Here is a 21,703-nt window from a genome sequence, read left to right as displayed (position 1 = left end):
GATTTAGTATATCATAAAAAATGTTGACATATCCTTGGTACAACTCTGTAACACTGCATGAGTATTACACAGGTAGTGTGGACATGGATAAACATGCATGAATTAAAAGAAGCTAATTTACTTTAAATATATGAGTGAAGAACGCGCAACGTATCAGTGGTTTGGTCGGAAATAAAAAAAAGTAACAGTAAGTAAAATATAAAGCAAAATCTTTTTTGTGACGGGAAAGTTGTGTCCAATAAGCAAGAATAAGTACATCAATTCAATACCACACAAAAAAGCCAAATGCTGCACCTACTTTGAATTTCACGAAGATTCAATAGAGGCATTTTTAAAAATGTCTACTCAAAGATCTGGTCCAAACGTATATATATTTACAGCCAGCAGGAATTATTCTGACATAGACGGCCCGTTAATAAATTATTTTGTAACTAATTTACGTTATGTCCTCTAAAAACGCGCTTTAACGCAGCTCAGTTGCAATCATTGAAGAAATTAACCTACTTCTTGTTTAGATTTATGTGGACTAATAATGAAACGTAACATTACAATCGGCTGCTTCTTACATTTCTATTTGAACAGCGATACCTCAATATTTTAAAAGAGATTCGTTTCGATTCGATCTTCTACGATCTGAAGTTTATCCAGCTTTAGCCGCTCTGCGCGGGCGAGCCAAGCGTAAAGCCGTTTAAAAAGTACCGCCTTCAGAGTCGTCTGCTGCGTTGTTGATGTTTTGCCACCTCGATATTTGTTTTTCGCGTCACTCATCGAACCGACTCGCCGACTGAGCTATCTGACTGTAATATACCTTTTTTTACAAGTGTAACTCGGTGTTCGACTTGTCGGGTGTTGAGTACTAGTGGGGTAACAGGTTATGGCACCGTTCACGGACGGCAGAGCTGTGTACCGAAGTCATAGCGGATAGTGTGATTCACAGGATTGCGGTTTGCTTATTTCGTTCTATATGTCATGAGTTGTCGAACGTCAACGAGAGGTTGTGTAACCATGTTATAAAGCGTTAGTGCTTGGGGTTATCTATTGTAAAGTGACGCAGAATAATATAAGAAGAAGAAGACGGAAAGCCATGGAACACTTCAGTGGACAAGATGATTTTTTAGAGAATAACCTGCTTTCACCTGAGGATCTGCGTTTCGGTGCGGTTTGCGTATACGAACACGCCCAATCAAAATTACTCAATATAATACAAGCATAGTACATTTAGCTACGGATACAATTCCGGCATTTTTACTTATTACTATTATATGAAAAGACCTGTACAGTAATAACAGGTGTTCGAAACAGGTATTCCACCTTCACGGGCAGCACTATGCATATGGAACGTACAAAGAAAAGGCAGAAACGGGCTAAAGTTGGTGTCAATGGGATAGAGATAATAAAAAAACAATGGTATATAGCGGATTCTATAAAGCGTTATCTCAACAATAAATTCGAAAATGCGGAGAATTTACAAAAATAAATATTTTTTGCCCAAGTTCATACTTATCGCACGGATTCATTGCAAACCCATAATATCTTATCCTCTTGTTTATAGTAACAAGAGCATGTTTAGATTCCCCTAATAAATTCGGCAAAAGCTCATTGCACACTTGAACTATAGTGCAAATGGTGAACTACGGTTAATTAAAGCTACCTAATAAGTTACAGAAATTGCTTATTTTGCAGTTTCTGGTGTTTTTATTCCAAATTAATAATCCCGTATTCTTTAGAATAACGCTTGGACTCCAACTTAAATGCGAAATGAACATGCAAAGCAACATACGGTTCCTAGCCTACTGAGACGAATAATGTATTGAAATGCATGCATGCTCTACCATCGTCAACGAGAATCCCGCTAGTTCTACAGTTTTTTATCAGTGTATTTTCTTTTAAAAGTATATTCAGTCATAGGAGAAGCTGTTTCTTATGAAGTATGTGCTCAATAATCAAAAATTGCCCTAGTTTGGCCTTTTGTCCTATTGGAGGTTTATTCCGTTTGTGAAACATACTTACTTTTTGTCTGTAGAACGAAGAGCAATGATTATTAGTGTTTATTAAAGGGAACGTGTCATAACATGTCGTCGATGTAGTATATGGGCGTTTTAAACATCTCGCGCTTTTTCACTTCATTTAGTAGAATTAATTTTTAATAAGTTCCTGTAAAAGATCATGTGCAATAAAAATCAATGGGAGCTAGTGAGCATTTGCATGTTACTTCTCTAAGAGACACACTCTAAATAGAAAGTTACCGGTCGACGGATTTCGTGATTACGATGTATTGCAGGACTTAGTCACACGAGAAAGTCTCAGAATCATTGATTAAGGGGTAGCCTTATGAGAAATACTAATCGTTCTTTATTTAACATGCAGCGTTTTAATCAGTCATCTCAAAAACCATATACTGGCAGTAAAGTATCTAGCTAGTTGCTAGCTAGCTAACAAAGCTAGCGTATCTAATTGCCGCAGTAGTATTCATTAAATTCACACTTTCCTCTGTGCCTAATCCGGCATCAATGCTATTTTTATTTAATATCTTTAACCGTAGTAGAAATTATCAATCCTAGCTCAAAGCATAATCTTATTTAAAAGTGGTAAATATATTTTATCATTTACTCGTAAAACAGTGTATTCAAAGTGAGCAGTGGGCTCTTCTTGGGAGTGTCAGTGCTGACAGCCTTTTGTCCGGTAAAAAATGAGAAGCATATTTATCACCAAACATGGTATCAAGGACATATCGTTAAATGATTTGCTTCAACACGTATTTGCATTATGCTTATAGGCTTAAATTAACGTTGATTTGCAATAAAAAGCTGGCCGACGAATTTAATAATCAAGCTGGTAATTGTAAACTAATAAATTCAAGGTAACTCTAAGGTCGATGTGTTGCTTCCACCATATTTATTAAGTAACATACTGGTAGTTACTGGTTCCTTCTATTCTATAGATTCAAAAGCAACTCTTTGGCAAACCTTCATAACAGCAATTGTTTGAAAGTGCTCAAAAAATCAGATGGTCTTGTAATTGACGCAGTCCTGTAATAAACTAATTTAGCTATAATGGTATGGCAAGTCACCTTTAAATTGCTTATGATACTTATTTGAATTAATTAAATAAAACATTTAAATGTCTGAAAAACAATTAAGTATGATAGAGTAAGTAATTAACAAATAAGTATAGATAGAGATAGATCAGGGAAATAACCAGCAAGATTCTGTGTTCGATTTGGATATGCGAAGAAGCTTTTTTGAAGCACACATTCACAACAGCCTCTTCGTGGCGCACTTTAATCGCCTAGAACTTTAATACTATTCAATTTATTATCTAGTTATATCTGGGTTATACGTTACGGCAAGCATGTCACGGCAAACAAGGTATATCGAAAGCAAATTATTCGGTATATGTTCGACTATCTATACTGTTTGACTAAGCTCGTATATTTCTGGTGGGGAAATGACAGGTATAAGAAGTACTGGAAATTCTAGATTAGCCGGCCACAGAATTTGGATTTGTCGTTAAGCCGTATCTTTTGGTGCAAAGCGATTGTTGAATGTATCTTGATTGATTGATAGTATTGCTTAATTTCGTATTGCCGTAGGTTCTAAACGATGCTCAGTGGCGTTCTCAACTGCCCGTAAAATTAATGGACTTATGGAAAGTTTATAGTACATATCTATATATGTGTTATTGGACCAGTACCCTTTATACTGCTATGCCATAAGCCCTGCATACCGAAACAGTATACAGAGAGATACAGTAATATTACTTCGCTACGAAAAGTGCATTTGGTCCTATTACTTTTTGTGATGATAAGCAATAATCAAAGGTTTCAAGAGGTGTGACATTATTGCTATACAAGAATCATAACGCTGGTTCGGAAAGCTTTATTTAAAAATATACTGACATTAATATTAATTGAATAATAATTCGCAAACTCCTTTTTATTTAATAAATCAACATTTTTTAACAGAGTAATCTATTATTGTCTCAGATGTCGTCGACGATGGCGAACCTCGAAGTCGATGTGCTGCCATATTGGGCATTCGTTGTGATCGCCGATGCGCTTCGTGCGAGTCTCAGGATGAACGACTTGATGATCTTGAGCTACGGGATGCTAATGATATCAGCATCAATGAGAATGACGGAAAATGGAATCCGCTTACGGAGGAAGATAGAGACCTAGTTTTCTCAACTATAAATAACAACTTGTCTTTGGCAGATCAGCTTATAACAGGGCCGAAAATCCACCATTCAGAATCCATTGTAATGTCAGATCGCGCGAAAATCTCTAATCTGTACGTACTCTTATGTACCGTAAAATGATTGTTGTTATAAAGTAGGGTGTCTAGGAAAACCGAAATTGCTGTAGTGCACGAAAACATTTAATGATTTAAATGATTGTATGGCCTGCCTCGCATTTATCTATTGTGTATGAACCGAATGTTACTAGTTTGTATCTCTATTACCTTCTTCAGCCAATAGTTGCCCATAAATCTAAAAGACCAAGTTCAAGCCAATTAACGGCAACAGGCTTTCTATAGAAATACCTCTTGACGCTAGGTCTTTCCCCAATTAGCCTTCTGAAAGATTGTAAATGAATAGCCATTCTTGTTCAAGCTTTAGGTAGCCAATGCATTCAAGTATTCACTGAACTCTATATTATTTGTATGAAATATTTAATGCTTTTTGTTGTAATACTTGTTTGTGGCCATCACTTCTGCTTGTAGCCTATGTCGCTCGAATGCCACAAGTCTGAATAGAAAGTACACGTCTTTGTCAGAGTTAAAGGTTCCGAGGAGACTACTGATCAGACAACAGGCTGTAGTCAACAAGGGAACATATACAAGGGTAAGACTATTTCCAGCCCTGCTGAAGTTCAAGCGATTTCGTAAACTCTGAGTGTTCTACCATGCCAGTATTCCGATGAAATTAGTTTCCTGCTAATACTTGTACACGGATTCGGAGCAATGAACGATTTCATGCTACGCACCATGGCCCATATATTAATTTGCGATCTTTTTTACACTCAATTTGAATATCTTATTTTCACTTTTAGTTCGGTGTATCCACGAACGACAACAGCAATCTCGTTGAACAACATAAAACTGACTCTTCTGAAGATGCGTTGAGGATTGAAAAAAAGGATATCATTCAAGTGTCTACACCTGTTGTTGCTAACAATAAATTTGGAAGTGACATGCTGACGAACGGGGACCATCACGATGGCAGTTGTTCCCCAGATCAACTTACGAGTAGCAGCAGCGATTCAGGTCTCTCAGGAGGTGAATGGGCCGAAGGCGGTGAAAATACTGAACTCAGCTCAATTGCTACATCATATTGCCATAAAGCGGGACAAAGACCGTATCTACGTGTGGGTTCCAGTAGTACACAGTCATTGGAATATGTGCGGACGTCCGTTGATAGCGTGTCCGATGGAAGTCACGATGATGACATTATGAGGGACTTGCTTCAGAGTTGTCCTCAGCATGATATTAACGGAAGTAGTATGGCATCCCATTTGAGTTCCACTACCACTGGCAGTTTTCAACAACAGCCACAACAACAGAATGCGTCCCAACAGCAGCCAGCAATTCATTTTAGTCATCAGATTGTGCAAGTGCCCCTTGTGCAACAACAAAATGTTCTGCGCACAGGACAGCATCAACAACAAGTAAGTATATTATCATGAGTTTAATATGAGAAAACAGAAACATTCAAACCATGGCTAAAGTTAACAAGAGAAAATCCATTTGGTATCCTAACGAAAAAGTTAATATTAGCTCCTACCCTGATCGGTTTGACCAATTGCTAAATTTTGCAGTAAAGCTACCGGCAACAAGACATGGTGTTTTCCTAAGTATAGTTGAATTATGTTCTACGCAATAGCGCTTTGTGGTTGGATTACATTTTTTTAGTACCATATAGTATATATATATATATATATATAACCTATATATATATATATAACCTATAGAAGCAGTGGCATAACATTGCTATGATGCATAATCAATACGTGTTTCCCATAATACATACTTCCTTATCAGTTTCTTCTGCTCTGGACTTTTTCAGGTAACTTGTCAATTACCAGCAACTTTATTACAAGCAGCTGACACTGCACAGGTTGGACTGGTCACGACCAATCCAACAATGTTCATTCCTGTCGGACCTCAGAGTACGATGATTCCTGTGATGACCGCTACTACCGCTATGCCTTTTGCATCTTTGCAACAGCAAAATAAAGAAATGCGTCCGGTATGTTTATAGACACATATCTGCATTAGGTAACACGTAGAGTAGCCGCGTTACCTGATTCCTGAAATCGGAAGCCCTAAACTGCAATACGTACATTATTTAATGGACAAACAACATTCAATGACGTAGGATGGCAAGCATTAATACGTTATTGTTCATTTTGTTCTACGCAGGCAAATATAAAACAGGCCACTCGGGCTCCAACCCCTCCACAACAGCGTTCATTGCTCCGGATGCCTCCAGGAACAATATCAATGGAGGACGCCCTTGCAAGAAAGCGTCAGCGGATGATTCGCAACCGAGAGAGTGCCCTTCAATCACGTCAAAGACGAAAAGAGGTCCATAATTCTAATGCACACGTAGTTAGATCGTAATATTTGAAGGTTTCCTTGTTTTATTTGTTTAATTGTTTTTACAACTTTTTTTTTTTATTTATGATTAACCCATGTGGATTAAAGCAATTATGAAGTCTTAATTCCGGCAATGAACGTTATTCTCAACCGAGAATTCGAGAAGCACAACTATCTTAAGCAGGTGTTATTATTATGAGTTCTTTCATGCTATTACTGCAAAGGCCCATTTCCTAAATTATTGTTACAAATCCATTTTGAATTTAGCAAACCCAGCTACTTCAAGATGAAGTTGTATCTCTTCGGTCTGAAAATATACACCTGAAAGATGAAAATGCAAATCTCAAACTAAAAGTAAGTCAAAAAAAAATGTATTCATTTTTTTTATTTCATTTTTATTTAAATTATTCTGTTTTACGGTATCAAAGAGAAGTCGTTCGGACTATATAGTGGAGCAGAGCCCTGGAAAATCAGTATTTCCACGATCTATGTATAATTATTCTCAAGCTCTGATAAATGCGTAAGTAAAAAGGTCTTTAGCAAGTTTGAAAGTTTAATACACGGTGCTGTTCGGAATGTTATAGAAAATGCCCCATCTCCTCGGTGTGAAAATAGAGGCTAGTCGAAATCTAAAATATATTTTACATTTGTATTGGTAACAGATAGCAGAGCTGGAAGGTCGATTGCGTGCTGCGACATCGAAAGGAGCTGTGTTATGTGTGCTTGGTCTTGTGGTTATATTTAACTTAGGATTAGGTTCGCCTCGTGAAACAAGCCAGTCTCTTGTCCTTAAAGGCCATATCACGGATCCTCTCGACGAGCGCATTTCACCAGTTCAGACGGCGGTTGCAGCTGCTGTGGGTGAAACAAGGCATCCGGTATGTTCATACGTAGACATTTTTTTTCATATTAACATCAAAATATGCCAAATAAAATTATGTGAGGGCCACACATAGATTACAAGTCAAACTATAAAAGGTGTCCCTAATGAAGGTGCCACTCTCATTTCAGATTTCTGTGAACAGTCGACATTTACTTTGGATGAATGAGACTCGTGGGATTGAAGAATTGCCGTTTGCAGATGGCTTGGCAAAAGGCAAACCTGGTTGTGGCAGCCAATGGGTTAGTAGTCCATTTATGTATAATTTCAAGTATTTTATGTAAATGCATATATTGTACGTAGAACACGTAGCGATAGGCCCATTTAGATGAATGCTACGCTATCCCGTAAAGCTAGAAACGCTCCCGAATTGTATGTGGCCCGAAAATACATACATTAATGTACACAGATGCGTCACGCATGCTTTTGCATACCATAGGTCGGCGTGTTGACGTGTGCTTAATTCAAAATACTGGATAGGTCAAAGATCTCTAAACATCTTGAAAAAAGTCTCGTATTTATTAAAGTTTCAAACTACTGCAGTAAAGAATGGATTTAACTGTGCAGCATATTTTTAATGTGGACACGTTTTTCAAATTCTCCATAGACTTTGGCGCACCCAATCATTAACAGTATTCTGTAACAATTCGACTTAGTAACTGCAATGCCTGAGCTGATAAGTCTCTGCTGATGTTCCACCTAATCTGGATATATGAATGTAGGTGAATTCAACGGAATCTCTTCGAGTACAAGAGTATTTGAGTCGCTGGGCTTCTCGAGCATGGGCTTTGGCATCTGGGATTCCTCAAGGCACACAGTTTACTGATGGCCTGCAATCCCCGCCTTTTCTACGTAGTTCCACTTCGTTTTGGCCTAGCCTACTAAGGTAAATAATAGGTTGATTTAATATTTACTTTCACCTCTGTTAGATATTTTGTATAGGCTATAGCAGACCATTTTTAAGGAAAAGTAGGGGTGGTAAAATCGCACAGAGCGCTGCGATAGCGGTGGTCTTCTCTGCATTACAGTATTCAATACAGGCGTCTTTGAACATTAGTCTATGGGGTAGCGGCCACAGACACCTTTTATCGGGTGCAGGTGCGACTTCCCCTTGGCTTATAGTATGATTCAATGGCGCATACACAACATGGTGGAAGTTACGCATTACGTACCAGAATAAGAGACTATAGTAGGAAGAACTTAGGGTTTTCACCTGATAAAAATCAATCGTTGCTATAGAAAAAGCGAACGACTTTTAGAACGAGAATTAGGAAGTTAGACTGCTGTTTATTAAATAGCTGCATTCGTGTGACCAAGATTTTAACTTGCTCCATAAATTATAGGTTAAAGATCAGTGCTATGCGTAGTCACAAATCGAAATGCACAAACCTCATTGATGCATTTACTCTCGGTATAAGAGTTCAATGTCTTGGCTTGACAGCTGTTAGAGCCGATTACCTTTAGCATTTAACTGTGAAAAATTAATCTAATTGTTCACCTACTGCTAGGCTATAGATAGCTATTTGGGTATGTAGTGCCAATATTTAGTTTATATGCAGGTCACGGTAGTTGGTGCTAAGACGTATCATTTGAAAACATGATTATAGTTAATATTACTTTTAATACTTAATACTTACTTATTTAATTAATACTTAATATAAACTTTTTTAAAGTTTATATAATATAGTCTGATATATTATTTAATTTCGAGTGGTACGGTACTTTACGGTAATTTGTTGCAATGTTTTACGTCTATTTTTTCAGCGGTCTCGATGCCGATCCCATACGCACAATTGAAGAAGGGCCCCGTGCATCATCCGACGGGTCGTCTGTGGCTTCAAAAGAGCTCCCATTACCTCCTTCATGGCCTTCACGAGCTCTCTTAAATGAAGTACGTAAGCGCAACGATACCTTCTACCTGCTTGCTTTCTCAGGACCACCAGATACGGTTTTACTCAGCGCTCGTCAGGCTAACTCTACTGCTCGGCCCAAAATTGCGCTCCTAATGCCGGCGATAGCTTCAGCTAAAAATGGTTAGTACTTTTGATTTTAATACACGTTTGAATACTTGTCTGCAGTCATGTCTTAAGAAGCCCGCATTTCCAAGACGATTTTTTTAGTTTGCTAGAAAGAAGTCTTTTTTTAATTGTTTGCCGCTAATTACTCTGTTTATTTTAATTACAGATACAATGAAGATCCCGCCAGGCCGCGTAGCCGTAATGCAAATAGACTGTGAAGTGGTAAACACGAAGACGCTCTATATGCGTAGATCCCTTTTGCCCAAGAATGTCCAAGTAGCCGCGGGCGGTACCCAACACAAGCATAACCTGCGCCAACAATCTAAAACAAGCTTCACTACTGCTGCGAAGAAACAGCGCAGAAAACCTTAATCAATGAGCTGCTTGCGACGATCAAACGCGGCCAAAAAAGAGCCCGAGCAGAATGCAGAATGTCGTACACCTCATGTTCTTTAAAATTCAAAATGCACCGTTTATCTAGAAATAAGTAGCCCATACATTTTATGAAATTTTTATGCTAGCATGTTGCATCCTACTAATTTCTTGAAAATATGGCTTGGAACACGCCCTAGTTGGGCGATATCGATCACTACCATTTTTTCCGTATTTTGTATTCAAAAGCATATCGATTTAAATACATTTTAAAACATTTCAACACAACGCGTAAGTTCGAAACTTTTATATGTAAATATTATGTTATGAACACCCTCATTGTTGCTTATAGCTGGTGTTAGGCAATAACATGCTACTAACGAAAGCCGAAATATATCTCAAATATCGTATATAAGCTAATCTATGTATACATTACGAAGGAACTGAATTAAACTTATTATTGTGGTGATATTGTAAAAGGGGCAAAAAAGGACAAACTTCTATCTAGTCTTACTCGGGTGCATTTCGACTTGGATATGATGATCAAATTTAGTTCGGTTGCTACGTCATACTTTTTAGACAGTCGATACAAATAAATGATATGGGATAATAACTCGCGGACTAATCACCTACCAAACAATTTTGGTTATGGGAAGTCACACAAGCTGTGCAGTAAACGTTCAAGGATATCCATGATCGCAGAAAATTAATACGTAATTACTTAGTTAAGTTAATGCAAAATGCAAATAGGCACTCTAACATCTAGTGTGAGAACATCTAGTGTGGATCCTAATCTATTGAAATGGTGCTTATTAGCTGGCCTTGCCAGATGACGTCTCAAGCATAAAAACAAACCATGTTCCCTTAAAGGATGGCTATGGCACTTGAATATATCGGTTAACAGCACCGACTCAAAGTAAAAACTTCATACCAGCGACACTCTTCGTGTAATTATCGTGACTCCCGACGAGTCATTAACAAAAGCATATGAGCTGTTACTACAAGTGTCTTACCAGCATTCTTTCGTTGCAATATTTCATATGACTGTGATAGTAGAAATACATATACTAGAAAATGTTCCAAAGGTTTTTTATGTCTTCTGTGAAACGTGAGCTTGTATGGAACATCAGTTTTTCTATTATATGTTTCTGTTCACTTCATACACTTAAATTCGGCGCGCATTTAAAAAAAAGTAGACTTGCGGCAGAGCTAATCATATAGTTATTATATATATCATAGCCATCATATAGTTATTGTACCCTATAGACATTATACTTTGGCAATGTACTTTATAGACGATGCAGTTAAGAGCCTTCCTCTTTTTTAATGCACTGGGATTTCTATGTAATCTCAGCCAAACTGTATTATTTGTGCATAAAAAGCTAGCTAGGTACGATTGCTTGGGTTGCATTTATTATTTGGTTGCCTTAAACTTACGAGATCGCTAAAAACTGTATTCACCGTCATCCTATTGAATTTAAGTACAAGGGTTCATTTCTTCAGGTTATTGTTATAGTATCTATGAAACTTACAGGGATCGTGGCATTGGTCAACGCACGTATTCTTATTGTAATTGACAGAAATACATGAACGTGCATCTTCACTTGCCACAAAAACTTTCGTAGATGCTAAGTCGACGAGCTTTCTCTCTAAAAATAATTTGGCATCGTTTTTTAATGAAGTCAAAAAAACTTTCTCCGACTGTAATCGACTAAGAAGCTACGCTGAAATAGAAACTAATTTAAAGCAAGGAACAATGTAATGAGAGCCGACATCGACAGAAGTGAGTGCAAAAAAAGAGTATCTTATTTTCGTCGCTCCAATTTTGTCTATCTGATAGCGAGAATTGTGCGTTCGGCTGAGCATGCTGTTCACGTTACGAACCAACAACTGAGATTAATTATAGGCATACCGTGCCAGCTTCTTGTCGGCTTAAGAGGCTTACATCGAGGTATCATCAATAGGGCGTCAATAGAACAGCACCGCGTTTACATTAAGATTAGGTAATACTTTTTCTTGGAGATCTTTTCCAGCCAGCTTTTCCCCGATTAAAGGAGGATCCATTGCTTCAGCACATGCTAAACGTATTCACTATTCTGCATAACCTGGCGATATGGTCATGTTGGTATACGTAACGCAACAATGATCAAAAGATTGTCAATTCTACGTTGGGTATTAATCCGATTCGTGTTTTTGGTTCATAGTTCTTTGCACGCTCTACTCTGCTTTCGAATAGTATTGTTTGAGATCTTGCAAGTTGTCCACTTAGAATTAGTTATACAGGTATGCTATGTGTAAAACTGATGACACGCAAAAACTATAGCAATTATCTCAGGGTTATCGGTGGTTGTGTCGAAGGAATTTCGATTAGATGAATGTGATAAGCTAAAATGTTTAACCAATATTCGCTATGTAATTTTAACAAATATAGCAGTCGTTTAGAGATTTTAGATGGCATATACAATATAAACAATAGTGTTTATGTACGCATTTGACGTCTGCGCCAGAAGTGCAATGGAGTCGCCATATTTTACGCTTATCGTTTTTTCCGTCACTGTATTCAATATACGAATATGATTATCATATATTATACGCAGTTATTATTATAAAACTGGATATACAAATATACCTATATAATTGTTCAAATGGATACTTTTTGGAGATGCGTTACAAAGTCATTTAAACATAGAAGTAGAGAATATAAGTCTGTCTAACAAAATAATATACACGTAATTAATAAAGAGAAGTTCTAGCTATTGATAGTCTTTTTGTCTTCATTTTTAGAAATCAAATTCCATCGCTTCAATTTATTATATAGACCCCATTTCATACAAAAACTTCATTAATATTGAGTTGTACAAGAATGGCTGATCAAAAATTATGTCCATACGTGTTAAAGAAATCTATCTTTGAGTTTAAACACGACTACTTTCGATGTATGCGTATCATTTTCATTCTGTTATCGGTGCCATTAACGCAGTGGCTTGGACGATTAAGCCAAGCCATTGGCTAAAAGAGACTAAAACGACGCCACATAAGTACTATAAAATTTGTATTATTATTATATAACGGAACATGTTATATTTATAATTCGTATTACTCATAGTTGACTACAAATTACGGATAAGTACTCAGATAGAAATTTTCCTTATAGGCAGCTTTATCTTTTCCGGTTTGGCCATCTTCTGTAAAACTCACATTACCTAATTTATAGTAATCTACGGTTTCATCGCAAATTGACGCGGGATTTATCTGATCTAAACAAATTTATTTTTAGTTCCTCGCATTCCATGTTGCTTTACTAACTGACATTTAAATTAAAATGTATCATAATTCAGTTAGAAGCTGCGTGACGTGTGGCTCTCTTGACTCCCACTGTCATCGTAATACGAGCTCCGTGTTGAAAGATTTTGCCAGAAGATAAAAACGGCCTTGTAGAGTAGTTTGTTGGTGTTCTTTAACGCGAGTGTGCATATTGTATACAACAATTTTACCGCGCTATTTGGTGTTGCCGTTGTTAACGGTCTGTTGTCTTTCTGGTGGTAGGCGTTTGCTCTGTAGTCTAAGAGAGCTCGTCTTCTTCAGTCTCGAGATTATGCAAGCGCCGGCTAATAGACGTTTATTCTTGCCTCGTGGCTGCCGACCCGCTTCTAAAAAAGAATACGAATAGATGAGTCTAAAGAAGAAGATTGTTGTCATTCCAGTGTGACAATGATGATGGAGAGAGCTATGAGCGAGCTTTGTGAGCATCATTACTGCACAATGATGGCGAGATACATAAAAAGCAGGACAATATAGTTCACCTAAAATAACGTTACGTGTATGTATGCGCTGACAGTTTTTTCTTGTATCGGTTAAAATTGGATTGGCCGGATGGGTTAACAAGGTAACGATTTACTTTTGTGCAGATTACATAGGTTAGTTGTCTGATTACTGCAAAAGTCAATTGCAACAATTGCTGGTATATTTAATAGTGTTAGAACAATATATATTGCGGGTGATGGCATTGTGAATATTGTAAATGCTTGCCAAACTTGAAAGACACGTGATTATCTAGGTTCGAATCCGAGCATAATTAGCTTTTTTTTCGTCATCGTGCCAGCTTTTTGATGGAATGCCTAATAGTGGTATTGTGGACTCAATGCTCCAAACACTAGAGCAACAAATGACGGAACAAAAAATAGAGGCGCTTAAAGTAATGTCGAGTTCTCTTAGAATTTATGCAAGGTACAGTCATTCTCATGACATCTGTTATTTCAGTATTTATGAATATGACAATATGAGCCTTGCAAGTTAACGTATGTTGACTTATGACGAGGTATTTTCGCGTTACTTCGGAAGCCTTTTGACAGTCAGACAGTCTTCATCCTGCATCAAAGAAAATAGTAGGATGTGCACGAACTATATTGATAAAAATCGGATCGAACTCTTATAACAGCGGTACTTTGAAAACATCCCTTCAATACAGTGTTACAAACGTTTTACTGGGTATGATATTATAGTATTTTTTGTCGAAAGTGTAACTGACTAGCAGTTATATATCTTACAGAACTAATACAAAGTTCCCTCACAAACTTCGATAATATGTTATATGTGTGTGCGCAACTTGTTTAGATTCGGTGATAACAAGTGTGCCTACCGAGCGCAGTCGTAAATTCGTCGCTTTTTTCTATGGGTACGACCTGTCATTGAACGCGTCGTATGCAATATACTAAACTGGGTGGTACTTATTTTTATGGAGGTTAAAAAACAGAGTTGCTAACTCTTCGGGATGTAAGATGTGAACAGGTAGTTTGAATTTACCAGCAATTTTGTTGGCAATTTTAGAGTTCGCAAGTCCAAACAGTGTTTCCAATGGCATGCGTCTGATGTCATTCTACAACTGCTACTGATACCATATGATAATATTCTGTTGGATATAAACACCAAGGGAAGACTTCTTAAGCTGGAAGGAAAACCAAATCGGCTAAAAACACCAACGTAGAATCGATAGTATTCCGTGCTCCATTTTAATTTACGATCAGCACCCTTCGTCAGCCTGGAATTACTTCTGTGACAAGTGCTTATCAGATTACTTGGTAGTAAGTACTTATCCAACCTTGTAGAAGTCAATAATAGTGTACATAACACAAGCTAGACATTTCAAACTTATTATTCTTAGTTTCACCATTTCGTTCTATCTATTTTTGCACCGATGATTTGTATATATGGTATTGACTAGGGATAAATGGAACGAATCGTCAAGCCGTACGCAGAATCTATAGAACAATCCAAGACTCGCTACCGTCAAGCATCAATCTATACACGACAACCTGGACGCCACAATCTGTCTGCGACGCCCCGAGAATAGGTGAACTAACAACGGCTACCTGCGAAGAAAATGAAATTCTAGTAAGTCAAGAATTCATTAAAAACCTAGAAACATCGACATGCTGAGCTTCTTCCGAGCTAGCCATTAGCCGGAGATATATGCAGCATATATATATCATGTTGCAGGAATGTAAAAATTATGACGGTCATTCGAATACTCACGACATGAAACTTTAACTACCTTGTTCTGACAGTCGTCAAAAACACCATTTGAATGTTATTATTACAGTTATTGAATTCTAAGTGTATATTTACGTCATGGCAATATAACACAATATTATAGAAACTACCTGGTTGTAAATATTTAGCACTGATAAGTTCTCCTACTATTGCAATCATTTGCGTACCTCTAAGGTTTGCCGAGCGATGAACAGACGTTTAGCCTAGTCGGTGTAGGAAAAAAGCTTTTAATTGTACTGCTTAACCCCTCTCATATCGAATGATATAATCACTATAGCGACATTTGGATTGCTTCATTTCAAATGGTTTCCGTACCCATGATAGCATAAAGGGGGGTAATGGTCTCTAATTGTTGACTGTATTAGTGAAAATTGCCTGACAATACTATTGTCTAAACTGGAACTTGCAGCGGGTTTTTTTCCAATATCCGACGACAAAAATTTGGATAAACCAATAGGGACAAAACCAACAATTTCATTTCACCAACGGCACATGCTTGTTTGAACTTGCAGTAGTCCAGAGATCGACAGTCATTTCGAGGGTTGTTGTACAATGTTGGCACTTCTGTTAACTCGACGTAACTTTAAATCTCATTGAGTAAAGCTTTGGGAGTCACTTCATTTCGTTTGTTTCACCACCAAAAGACTTAATAGTTTTTCTTTGAAAATTTATCTCACTGAGAAATAAAGAAGGTGGCATCTTGAACATAAAAATGGCGTCCAAGGTACGAAGCGAATGTCTCACTGCAAAGCTTTTCTCCCATAAGTGGGGATATGCTGCTACGTGAAGTTTCAAACAAAACACATACTCACGAAGTTATGATCATTTGTATAATGGTCAAGTATAAAGGATGGTGCAGCTAACTAATAACGCATTCATTTATGCCTGTAAATTGCCTTCATGTCTGTTCATTCATTGAGTGATATTATGCTTCTGTTTCGTACGACTTGGTGGCCAACGCCATAGCGGGCCTCTCTTCACTCAAGTGGAAACAAAATTTCAAGGTGTTGCTTTGCGCTTTGTCCGTTTCTGAGGCCTAGCTTGAAGGCCTAAACATTTTAACCGATCACTAATATTCTTGGGCTGCCTGGTTCAGGTCTCGAGACCGACAGTTTACATAATGTGACGAAACTGAGGCACTTTACTGTTGTCTTTTTGGCCTCCGCCTTTTGGCAAGTAGTAACATTGGTACGACAGCGTCGACCCCTCCTCACCTTCTTTCATAACCTGGTTGGGTCTGTATATAAACACATGAGACTGTGGTTAACAAAGAATTTTATTCTTCCTTAAGTGTGCCTTGTAATAACAGCGGTCAGAAAGATCTTTCCGAATACGAGAACGGATTCATTCTCTTGTGCTCAGTTTGAAGTTCGTTCTAGAAAGGTTTTTAAGGCCTTAAGGCCCACTGCACTATGAAGACTGCAACAGTTATTGCTCTTATGGTACGTGAGCATTAGAGCTGTGCGGTGAATGAACGTGTGTTTATTTTGTTTCATACGTATAAATTGCAGATACTTGATGAATCCTTACCTTAATGACTTACTGTTCGTGTAAGAAAAATTCTCTCAATACAATATAGTATGGAAATGGTGAAAACAATTACCATCTTGTCGCTAAAAGTAAGCTGAGGAATTATTCTTCGGCCCATTTCTCAAGTAGTCTACTAAATTAGAGTGATCTACTCTTATATACTAACTTGTGTTTATTGCACTGTTTTTTTCGCAGCTCGCGGCTTTTATACTTTTGTCGGAACCGGTAGATTCAGATGTACACATTGGACCCTGCACGCGGGCTAATATGAAACAGCCTGCTCTGTTGGGTCAGGAAATCTGGCAGTGTGACCAACACGGAAATTACATGCCTTTACAGTGTCATCCAACAAGTGGATATTGCTGCTGCGTCGAGCCTCGTAGCGGAAAATGCATCAAAGACACAGAGAAAGCACCCGGCGCCGGATTGCCTCAGTGCTAGTCCAGCTGTTTCTTGAAGGAGTAGCGACGATACAAAGCTCCAAGATGCCTAACGAAGATCCTGCTGGCAGGACAAACGTGTGCAGGTCTTAACTTCAGTTTCGTTTGATCTGGCCTCGACAACTACTAAAAAGTGTTTGGAACACGAGATAGGGACGCTCTTGGATGGCTGCACGGAATTACCTATCGACAAAAAGAGATCAATTGGTACGCCAGAAACCATCCCTAAATGAAATTGAGTATTCGAATCTTGTGTAGAGGTGGAACTGGTTCGACAGGTGATCACCTTCGATGTATATACGAAAAGAGGTTGTATAATACAAACCCTACATATAATTGGCTATAATAAAACATAATATATGATAATATGAATAAGGGAGATACAATAAAGGTATTTTTGCTTTTTTCGTAGACTACCTGCTATATTGTTTCCACGTCAATTGAATGAGAACCGCAGAAGAAAAACGCTATACAATTATCTCAAGTAACATTGAGGCGAGATTTATTCTAACAGCTGAATTTATTCTAATAGTTTATTTTAATTTTGAGGTTCTGGAAATCTGTCTGTTTTGGAAAATAAAGAATATTTTCATACGAGTTGGTAATCTCCAGGTTCAGTTGAACTTGAATGAATGAATGAATGAATGTGGATCAGACATCGATGATGTTGACAACTACTTAAATTATCACAAATATTATTTCTATCAGCTTTATCTTTCTCTCATACTGAGAGTATTATTTTGCCAAAGGTTAAAAGGTTAAAAGCCAAAGGTTGTATAATTTTTACCAACATACGTTGGTGACGTTCTGTCCTTGGCACACCTTGTAAAAGTTTCTATAAAGGTGTCTGATACTCCTTGACGCCAAAATCACTTTATATTACCAACTTTTCCAAAAAAGCTGAGGAGTGCTTATCGATATTAGGGCCCTGCAAAACTGCCATTCAGCCCGTTTTGATTGGTGTTAGGTATATTCATTTTTATTTCTTGGTGTAACGTAAAAATCGACTGCGTTAGAAGCTAACCCTCTTGAAGGCCCAAACAGTTGTGATGAAAATCCAAATAACAGTTTCGGTCACTACATAGAAAAAGATCTTTTTGCGATTCTAGCAAAAAAAAAGTATAGTGTCAATATTTATATAGGTTCAAATTGAATGCTGCAATAATTCTCCAGGCGTTATTCTTTAGTGTGCCGGCATATATTATAAATAATTATATTTATTACTTTAATTATAGAGGACTTGTAAAACAAATGCGATATAACAGTTTGCAAATTTTAGTGCACAATCCAGACATGAAGCGTGCCCTGTCAAGATAGTCGACCGTGTTACTGGAACCCGCACTGGCTAGTTTTGCACCTCGGCCTTTGTTGCCTAGAGCCTGATGCTGGTTCTAAGGCCACGACGAAAGAAATAAGAGAATGTGAAAGCTTGCCCTGCCAGTCGCCGACAGATGAGTTGGAGATGAGACAGCGGTTGGCTGTGCACTCCGTTTGCATTGACAGATACAACTTGCCTATGTCCGACGGCCAAAGAGAAGCTACGAGAGCCGGCAAATTGCCAAAAATAATTGATTTATGACACTATTTCACATTCATTCACATGCGTGTTGCTTGTCGAGCTGCCGACAGGTCGGCTAGATAGCCTTTTCAACAAAATGAACTTGAAGCATTCTGCTTTTCTATGAAGACAAACTTTATTGAGTTTGCAGTTGTCCGAGATACGTAATCAGGTCTGATTAATTATGTTTTGGTACTACGTTGAGAGCGCCGAGAAGTTGACTAATTCTAAAGTCGTATTCCTTATACAGAAATAGAAATCATTCAGTGCTGAAAGACCAAAGATAACTTTTCTTTTTTGTAAGATTCAATCTAAAACCGGTTAGTATGCAGCTAAAAAGTACCGTTATGTTATTTCGTTAATCGTACCTAGAATGGGTTCAGGTTTGCTTGGTCTGTATGCTCGGTACAGCCACCCTAATACCACCTCGCGCTTCCATCTTTAATCCGTGCCGGTCATTTGGTTATAGATTTCGCATTCTTTTATGTCAGTGGTCCAGTAACTACACTTTCTTGCTACAATTTAGTCTGCTTCAGAAATTCAATTGCATAGTGTACGACCTTATCTTCAAATGATCGATTGAACTGACTTAAATACTCCATTACCGGGTTTTGATCATCGTTACCCGTCCTCGTATTGTAATTGAACCGTCGTTTGATACGGTTAGTTCGTTATCTAAGAATGAAATTCACTCTAGCTTTCGGAAGTTCATGCAAAGATTAGATCCTCCGAGCAACCAGGCTGGACATCGATGTGAAAATGCCCATGTCTATATAAACTCTCAAACTTGTTTGAGAAAACGCATTATTCAAAAGAGCCTTCTATCCCATATTACAGCTTGTTCACCTGTTGGTGTCGCACGTGCCTTCTGTGAACTTGGTTGAAGGGCATTGGGTGTATATGTCTGAGGCGAGTAAAATAGCTTTATTCTGTTGCTGTTAACATTTCTCGGGACAGTCGTCGTTTCTTTCCCCACCGGTAACCAACAATGCCTGCTCAATGTCACCACTGTGTGTGCTGATAGAATTCACTAGAAATTGCCAAGAAATGACTTTTTGGCCAGTCATCGCATATACTCATTGACTTGCTAGCTTTGTGAGTCTCGTCCGTAGAAAACATCCTGCAGATTATGCTTACGGAGATCCCTCTGTCGACCTGACGGCCGAAAATTGAAAAACGACTGAAGGCAGCCAGGTACGATGCTTGTTTATTGTGCGTCCCGTTCGCGGTTCTACTCTGAATATAAAACAAGAGTAAACATCGGAAAGATGATATGCCATTTTTTTTTTTTTTTTTAATTATAGACATTTCATAAAGCTCGCAGGTGATCGTCTGATGAGAACAAAGCTAGGTAGCATTGGAACAGAACAACCCTGAACGCTTTACTATTGACGTTGTCATTACATTAGACGGCGAACCGCCATGCGATACAATGGAGTGTTCTTGTTAATAGGGCATATGCAAAGTAGTAAACGATCTATTGTATTTTTTTTGTGAACAGAAATTACACCTAGTTGTTTTAAACTCAATGGAAGTGAAGTCGCAGTGGCACCGCCATTTAGCTTATCGGTGTAGTGATTCAATTATAAATCTGTCGATGGCTAAACTCAGATTGTTGGAAGTGAATGATTAAACCGAATTTTGCAAAAATGAGCTGGGAAGTTGCGAAATAGAATGCATTTTCCAGCCATAAAAGTCCAAATGAATAGTAATATCTGACTTTTTTTTTTATTATACTAGCCTATATATATCTCGAGCTTTTACGTCCGGTATCGCCGTTAAGAACCTCATCAGACCGCTGGCTTCCAGCATGAAGCGAAGTCTGTCTGTCTGTCTGTCTGTATATACCAAAGTCCAAACCTAGACCACAACACATCCCTAGGATGCAAATACTGTGAACAAATACGTTATTCACTAAACTATTACGGGGATGTATATACACTTGGCATACTTCTTTTTTTACGTTATGTAGACTAGCCGTTGTCCACCCTTGAACCCGTACTTGTTTTCACACAGCATCTAATAGATCAATCCACATCTGTGGATTGCCGTTATATGATCATGTATTTGCTTATGATATTATTGTGATGGAAGTTATGCCTACCGCTTTCGCAGAAAAACGCCAAGGAGCGTCCCTGTTTATTCAAGTGGCACACGTTGACGATCGTATATATATAGAGTAGTCGGCGACTACTCTAAAGAATTGGCATTCTTTGCCAGGGCTTCGAGGAAAACTCTTCACATTAGAAAGGGATTTTGAAAAGCGGAGCTGGGCCATGTGTACTACCGGATGAGACGGGCAAGGCAGTTAGGAGGCTTCTGACTCAGAACTCAGCCCTGCATCCATCGTGGCAAAACCCAGGGACTTGGTAATCCCGGCTACTGGAGCCATCAAACGGAGAGGAACGCCCCAAGAGAAACTCTAAGAATGGGGAATATCCAACGCCCAGCATCAATCCAGCTCGGCTTGAAGCATCGCCACGGCAGCGTAGGACATCAGTCAAGGTATTTGCTACTAGAGGTGCAGCTCTCTTTCGTGATGTTATGGAAGAGCCGTTTCAGGTAGCGTTGGCAGAGTTGTATGGAATAGCGTCTAGTCTCGTTTCTCTATTGCTATAGCCCAAAAGCTCTTGAAACCCATAAAAAATGCCGACGGCGCATGTGTATAAATGGAGAATAAACATATATCGAGTAGGTGTGTCCGAACTCGTCTCCCTTCTTCTCTCAAGCCTCGCTTTCGTAGAAAATAAAATAGATTC

At 38.2% G+C, this 21,703-nt stretch overlaps 2 protein-coding genes and 1 long non-coding RNA gene across 5 annotated transcripts; 2 read left to right on the top strand and 1 right to left on the bottom strand.

Annotated features, from left to right (window-relative positions):
• Positions 1 to 745: 745 nt before the first annotated feature.
• LOC111243024 (uncharacterized) lies at positions 746 to 12,628 on the top strand. 2 transcript variants are annotated; one of them, XM_022788027.2, is made up of 12 exons: positions 748 to 1,154; positions 3,986 to 4,289; positions 4,722 to 4,842; positions 5,051 to 5,665; positions 6,064 to 6,246; positions 6,420 to 6,584; positions 6,864 to 6,950; positions 7,259 to 7,474; positions 7,608 to 7,718; positions 8,199 to 8,362; positions 9,241 to 9,509; positions 9,661 to 12,628. In XM_022788027.2, exons 1-12 carry the CDS (start codon positions 1,085 to 1,087, stop codon positions 9,864 to 9,866), a joined length of 2,511 nt encoding a protein of 836 aa, XP_022643762.1. In that variant the 5' UTR covers positions 748 to 1,084; the 3' UTR covers positions 9,867 to 12,628. The 2 variants fall into 2 exon arrangements, with proteins under 2 accessions (XP_022643769.1, XP_022643762.1); XM_022788034.2 differs by lacking the exons at positions 8,199 to 8,362; positions 9,661 to 12,628 and having other exon boundaries at positions 746 to 1,154; positions 9,241 to 9,421.
• LOC147758505 (uncharacterized) lies at positions 12,614 to 16,605 on the bottom strand. 2 transcript variants are annotated; one of them, XR_015327291.1, is made up of 3 exons: positions 16,229 to 16,605; positions 14,847 to 15,235; positions 12,614 to 13,516 (listed from the first exon to the last, which is right to left on the bottom strand). It is a non-coding gene; the product is annotated as an uncharacterized LOC147758505 (long non-coding RNA). The 2 variants fall into 2 exon arrangements; XR_015327290.1 differs by having other exon boundaries at positions 15,118 to 15,235; positions 16,229 to 16,600.
• Positions 16,606 to 16,679: 74 nt separating this feature from the next.
• On the top strand, positions 16,680 to 17,799 carry LOC111243035 (U20-hexatoxin-Hi1a-like). The gene is made up of 2 exons (XM_022788047.2): positions 16,680 to 16,858; positions 17,142 to 17,799. Exons 1-2 carry the CDS (start codon positions 16,829 to 16,831, stop codon positions 17,385 to 17,387), a joined length of 276 nt encoding a protein of 91 aa, XP_022643782.1. The 5' UTR covers positions 16,680 to 16,828; the 3' UTR covers positions 17,388 to 17,799.
• Positions 17,800 to 21,703: the final 3,904 nt, after the last annotated feature.

The sequence above is a fragment of the Varroa destructor genome, unplaced genomic scaffold (genome assembly GCF_002443255.2).
Source record: "Varroa destructor unplaced genomic scaffold, Vdes_3.0 BEIS01000001.1, whole genome shotgun sequence".
NCBI classification, from domain to species: domain Eukaryota; kingdom Metazoa; phylum Arthropoda; class Arachnida; order Mesostigmata; family Varroidae; genus Varroa; species Varroa destructor.
The sequence above is the reverse complement of the archived record's forward strand: the minus strand, read 5'-3'. Positions and strand labels throughout refer to the sequence as shown.

Bases quoted from the DNA above. Each gene is read 5' to 3' on its own strand.
- LOC111243024 (XM_022788027.2), top strand. From the start codon at position 1,085: ATGGAACACTTCAGTGGACAAGATGATTTTTTAGAGAATAACCTGCTT. The intron at 4,843-5,050 runs GTAAGACTATTT...TTTCACTTTTAG, and splicing joins ACAAGGGAACATATACAAGG to TTCGGTGTATCCACGAACGA. The intron at 6,247-6,419 runs GTATGTTTATAG...TGTTCTACGCAG, and splicing joins AAAATAAAGAAATGCGTCCG to GCAAATATAAAACAGGCCAC.
- LOC111243035 (XM_022788047.2), top strand. From the start codon at position 16,829: ATGAAGACTGCAACAGTTATTGCTCTTATG. The intron at 16,859-17,141 runs GTACGTGAGCAT...TTTTTTTCGCAG, and splicing joins CAACAGTTATTGCTCTTATG to CTCGCGGCTTTTATACTTTT.